General features: G+C 33.2%; 1 protein-coding gene across 1 annotated transcript; it reads left to right on the top strand.

The window, feature by feature from the left end:
• Positions 1-4683: 4683 nt before the first annotated feature.
• LOC107845650 (uncharacterized protein At4g06744) lies at positions 4684-6301 on the top strand. The gene has a single exon (XM_016690080.2). The coding sequence runs from the start codon at positions 4853-4855 to the stop codon at positions 6194-6196; it is 1344 nt and encodes a 447-aa protein (XP_016545566.1). The 5' UTR covers positions 4684-4852; the 3' UTR covers positions 6197-6301.
• Positions 6302-6688: the final 387 nt, after the last annotated feature.

Raw genomic sequence — 6688 nt, 5'->3', positions numbered from 1 at the left:
GCCCCATGAGAAAGGATAAACTATTGTAGCACATGTTTCATACCATGTGTGCTAATGTCTCTCAATCATGTTAAACATAAGTCCATTCTCATCAATTATTGTGTGACATCTAATCTTTATGATGGCTCAAGATTTATTTTCTTATTTATAACAATCAGATACTTTAGACTTAGTTTAATGTAGGTATCTTAGTGTATTTCCAAAAGATCACGAACATAGATTTTGTTTAATTTGGAGGATCATATGTAGAAAAGCAGTTAAACCAATATTAAGGAAGCATGAGAAGATGAAAACAATTAATGGAATAGAATTAGTTTTTGTTTATCGGTGCACCAATTATAGATTATGAGTTATGGCTGTGAATACAAGAAATGATGGTATATGAAATTATTAGATTATGTCAAATATGATTCTTATGATCTTGGCTACTGCATAATTTATAATATACTTGCAGGTTTGCACTCGACAAGAGGCTATATATTCCTAACTGATGTATAGTGCTTAGCTCTCATAGTATATTGGTCAAATGGTCTACTCCCTATATGATTCCCTATGTGAATGAATGAGGAGATGAGAAGAGAATTTTTTTATCAAATTAGAAAAGAACTTCTATCATCTATGAGTAGGAGATGCGTGAAATTTGGGCCCACCCATAAAGAGTTCTTTAAGGTCCATTAGGATAATTACGTTAGCACTAATAATTTCTATATAAACACAGATATAGTGTGTAATTAGACTGAAGATATAGAAAATAAAGTCTGCATGTTATTCCATCCTCAATCAATTAGGGTAGACTGTAGAATAGAGGTTGCTCCAATCTATATAACCACCACCCATTAGTGATTCCAACCATGGTTCATCCTACTCATTTTCTTTATCTATGCGATGGAGAAATAAACCTCATATATAATTTAGGTATATTATCTGATTTAGATTAATGAAGTATGTAAACCTTCATAAATTAAATATATAGTGATTCTCTTTCCCATTACAATCTGTGGGTGCCGTGACAAGTGGCACTACAGGTTAGAGTGAAGAATGATTTTTATACTATCCTTGATAAGTCATGTGTGACAAAAATAATCAAGCTGCAACCCTAAGATGATTGGATTCAAGTACTGCACAATGAGGAAAGCCTTCTGGTGCTCATAATTAGCCATTGCTCGTTCAGCTTTGTACCTCTCGATGATTAAAGGAAATTATTTTCCTAAACTTAAGTATTTTTTTTAAGAAAAAAGTAGCAAAAAATATATTTCTTCATGACAAACACACCCAGATGATCCACCTTTTAGTACAACCAATTTGGACATTTGCTTAACTTGCTTGGACAACTTCTTATTTCTTCATAAGCACCATATAGTCAAAGTCTCATTATCTAAGTACTCTGAGCTGGTAGCATTGCACAATCTAGTAGTCATGCTTTTCCAAAAGTTGTTTGGAATTTTTTTATGGACAATAAAAATAAAAGTTATACATAAATATTTGTAAGAAGGTATGTGCTTAAATATCTTACCAATAAACAATATTATTAGAAAGCTAATTCATCATGTGAGCACTGTTTGTAAAAGATTTGATCTAGAAGATGAAACTTTGCAACACATGAATTTTAAATATCATGATTCTCAAGAAATTGGAAAATGAATCCTAGTAATTTGAATGATCTTGATGATATTTTTGACTTCTCATTGTGGTAGAATGATAAGGTTACTGAAGCAAAAACTTGTTCTAATTCTGCTAGCGTTCTTAAGGTGATGATAATGATAATGTGACACATATGGAAGTCTAGAAATGCTTGGTATTTTAATAATGAATTAACTGATCCTTCGAATCTGGTTACAAAAACTTTATTTGAGCATAATAAGTTTCTTGAATTAACGTTTGTTCATTCTCCAAATGAAAACTCAAAAGTGAATTATCAAATTCTATTAAAAGTACATGAATATGAGATTTGTTTACTTGTTGATGCAGAGTTACAAGTTAAGTCGAATAAGACAAGCATAGGTTTGGTTTTTATGAATAGCAAGGGTGTTTTGCTTCATGCCCATGGATCCTCAATTTAGTTTGTTGGAAAGTCTATAATTGCTAAAGCTTTAACAAGTAGAAAAGTTGTGGAGAAAGCGATGCAATATGGATGAAGGAAACTTTGCATCTTTTCTGATGGGAAAGATATTGTAGGTATCTTGACAAAAAATGTAAAAATCACACGGGACATGGAACATGTCTTCATGTCTAGATTATGTTGCATTTTTATATATTCCTTGAAGTTTTATGTTGCTCATACCTTAACTAAGATAACCTTCTCCTTATTGCAAGAATCTTCTTGGGATAGAAGTTTACCAAATTGGTTGGTGAATGACGTTGTATGCTCCTTTGGAGATATAGTGTCCTTACTGAGTGAATGGAGGAAGAATCCATTGAAAAAAAGGTGCTCTGAGTTCTCTTTCGGGACAAAGGCGAAGCAAAAGAATTAATACTCCCTTCGATTTAAAATAATTAATTTTTAAACTTTTTTTTATTATTCAAAATGAATGAGCTTTCAAACTTTAACGAAGTATTAATTAACTTTTTCCAAAATTACTCACCTCATATATGTAATTTTAACTCTCTTTGAATTTTGGCTTTTAAGAAATTTTGGGAAGAAGCAAAAAGGTAATATTGACTGACGACCTCTTTATTTTTTCCTGAATGATGCTTAAGTGTTTTTTTACTCTTCTTAAAATTGGGGGTAGAAAAAGGGGAAATGGAGGGGGGATTACAATGTGAAAATCAAACTTTCAACAATAAGACGAGAATTCAAGTAGCCAACCAACTCAGTCTTATAAGATCCCATTGATGCTTAGGTTCATATGAGATATACTTCATTTCCTTAATGAAATATGTTGAACTTTCTCAGGTTATCTTATTGAATATTGATAATTACAATGTTGGATTGTTTTAAAAAGGTGTATAATAAGAACCAAAGAAAATTAAAATGAAAAAAGGCTAATATATGGTAAACCAAAATTCATATTTCTTTAACATTTTGGGTTTAAATCAATTCCTACAACCATATAAAGATTAAAAATAATGTTCAACATATGAACCGATTTCTCTGTGAATTGATCTATGTATCAAATGATAATCAAAGGAATTGGCTACTAAAATAGAAAGAGAAGATAGGCAACTCGGGAGTTCAAGTTGCAGTTTATTAAAAAATTGATAATACATGAGATAATACAATGGAAGCTTATTGATAATATATAAGGAAAGACATGATTTACTCCTGAGCTTGTCCTCTCAACTTACTTTAGCATTTAAACTAAACTTCCATTTATTTTCTCCCATTAACATCTTTAAAGTGAATTTATTTCACCCCTAATACTGACATGACATTTTCAAGAAAAAATAGGCACGTTTAATTTGTAACAAAAATTAATTTCACTAATATTATATTTTAAATATAATAGAAATTCTTTTTAACAAAAAAACTGAACACCTTTTTCTTCTTTTCTTCTCCAAAACATCATTAAGAAAAACACTCAAATTCCTTCATTAATAACATCAAATCCATTCTCCACCAACACTCTCCTTTAATTTTTTTTATTTTCCTTCATTAATACCACCAAAGAATAAACATGAAGACACCGAATTAAAATTTTTTCTCTATTGAACACCATCTCAACCTTCAATCCAACTCCCTAAAAATTTGAACAAATATTAAATTAAATTGATGATTTTATTTTTGAACCACTTATCAACAATGAGATTTATTTTGATTTTTACTTTTGAATTTTTTGATTAATAAAACAATTTTTGAACAGTAAAATAAGTGAAAAAATTAATTTTAACTTGATGGAGGTGTTTTTATGTTTGAATAAGAAAGGTGGGGAGGGTTGGAAGGGAGAAAGAACGGCAGGGGGCGAGGGAACCTGTTTGTAGGGGAGGGGGCTGGAAGAGGAGGGGGTATTTTTGTTTTTGAACAAGAAAGAAGGGGTGGGGGAGGCTGGAAGGGGAGAAAGTAAGGGGTGGGGGAGGCTGGAAGGGGAGAAAGAGTAGGGGGTAGGGGTGGGGCTGAAAGGGGAGAAAGAGCGGGAGAGGGGGCGGGGGTACCTATTTACAGGGTTGGGGTTGCGGGGGACTGGAAGAGAGGGGGGGGGGGGGGTCTGAAGAAGAAGAAAAATGGGGTGGGGTAGGGCATTTTCTTTAATATATATATAATATTATTTAAATATATATATATATATATATATTTAAAAGTAAAAAATATATATGTACTATTTATATATATATAGTTATATATATATATATATATTTAAATAAATAGTACATATATATTTTTTACTTTTTAAAACAAAAATACATAAACATAGTATGTGAGTGAGATTACTTTTTTTTTTTTAAAATTATAATTTCTTACATGGCAATGAAATGACACTGACGTGACACTAATTTGGTACTGACATGACGCGTGTGTAGTGCACTCTTTATTGTGAAATTGGGATTGTGATTTTGAAGGTGAAATAAATTTACTTTAAACATATTAAGGGTAAATAAATAAAAATTTAATTTAAGTGATAAAGTAAGTTGAGCGAATAAGTTCGAGAAAAAAATTGATGTCTTTTCTCATAATATTTTAACACAATAATTTATGGAATCATTGACTAGTCATAAAAGGACGAAAATGTTCATATGTGAAAGTGAGAGGGCAACAACTTGGTTACTTGTCGACAAAATAGTTTGTACTGTTAATGCTTTTCTTTCTTCTCGTGACTATGAACCAATACTAGTCTATTCCTCTATTTTTCCAATTAATCTCCTCATATAATTGATCTTTGTATCACTCCAAATCCACTGCCCCTCAGTCTATGAGCAAATGGCTACCATTATCTCTATTGTTTTTATCCTCCAAATATGCTTTCAGAATTGTCTAGTTCTTGCTAGTCCAATTCTTGGCCAAATTAGTAGAGAAACATTGGAGATAATCATCGGTGGAGGTGGTGGTAATTCTCCACCACCACCTCTCCCGGATAATCAAGATTGTCCCCCACCCCCTCCACCACCCGAACCTCCTTGCCCTCCGCCACCATCACCACCATTGCTCTTCTTTGAAAGTAAACGTGTCGAGATCGCCTATCATGTTATCCAAAAGTTTAAGGCCAAAATCAAGCATGACCCCCTTGGCATTACGACCACATGGGTTGGCTCTGATGTTTGTAACAAGTACAAGGGTTTCCATTGTGCAGTGGTTCCTAACTATAAGGTTCAATCATTAGCTGCGGTGGACTTTAATCAATTCAAGTTTGATGGCCCTGACCTCACTCTTGATGGCTTTCTTGATGAACTACCAGACATAACAATCTTTCATGCAAATTCCAACAAGTTTAAAGGCACAATCCCAAAAAAAATCGCCAATCTTCGTTACCTCTATGAGCTAGACCTTAGCAACAACAATTATAATGGTGAATTCCCATATAACGTTCTTAATGCCAAGAACTTATATTTCTTGGACCTTAGGTTCAATATGTTTTCCGGGGTAGTTCCGCCTCAAGTTTTCTTGCTAAACCTTGATGTTCTGTTCATCAACAACAACAATTTAATGCAGAAACTTCCTGCTAACTTGGGATCAACTCCAGTTCTTTACTTAACTTTAGCCAACAACAAATTCACTGGTCCAATTCCCCGTAGCATTGGCCAAGCGTGTAAAACATTACGTGAAGTACTGTTCTTGAACAACCAGCTCACTGGGTGCTTGCCTTATGAAATTGGGCTTTTAAGTAAGGCCACTATTTTCGATGTGAGCAAAAATCAGTTAACTGGGATAATACCTCTTTCATTTGGATGTTTGGCTAAGATGCAGATACTGAACTTGGCACAAAATCAGTTCTATGGTGCTGTGCCTGAACTGCTGTGCAAGCTGTCCAACTTGAAGAATTTGTCACTACCATATAATTACTTCACAAAGGTTGGGCCAGAATGCAAGAAGTTAATTCAAAGAAAGGTTCTTGATGTAAGGATGAACTGCATTCCAGGCTTGCCAATGCAAAGATCTGCAGGGGAATGTTCAGTGTTCTTCTGCAAGCCTAGATCTTGTCCTGATGAAAAGTCATTGGGATTGTTTCCCTGTAGCATTGACAGTTTTAAGAAGAATCAACTGGACTCAAATGAGCCTGCTCCAGCGCCAAGAACTTACAGTGCTTTGAAACCCCATTCCTTGTAAATACTCTCTTTTCCATGTTTTGCATAGCATTTATTAAACTATGGGAGCAGTAAATGTAAATTTGGCAACTTCCTATATTTATACAGACATACTATGTTGAAATTATAGTTAAGTAATTACATATATTTTGAAATATCTTTAACTGTTCAAATTTTTGTATGAGATTGTCGAACATTGTTGGTACAAATACCACTTCCTTTGTCATGAGCCAAAATCACTAGGGTTGTCATGACACCTATTCCAACTAAACCGTGGTAGGTAAGCAGAACTCATACATATAAAATTAGTTGAAGGAAAAGAAAAACATCAGAATAACAATAAGGACAATTAACAATAACTTCAAGTCATACTCAAATGAAAGTGAAATAGTACATCCTGAAATCCCAAAACTCAGTTGTCACAAGTTCAAGTGCGATTCTAATACAGAATGTCACAACAAAAATATAGAACTGTCTAAGGAAATAATGAAGACAAAAATAAAGAATAAATGAA

Source organism: Capsicum annuum, chromosome 10 (genome assembly GCF_002878395.1).
Source record: "Capsicum annuum cultivar UCD-10X-F1 chromosome 10, UCD10Xv1.1, whole genome shotgun sequence".
Classification (NCBI taxonomy): domain Eukaryota; kingdom Viridiplantae; phylum Streptophyta; class Magnoliopsida; order Solanales; family Solanaceae; genus Capsicum; species Capsicum annuum.
This window is presented reverse-complemented; position numbering and strand designations above follow the sequence as displayed.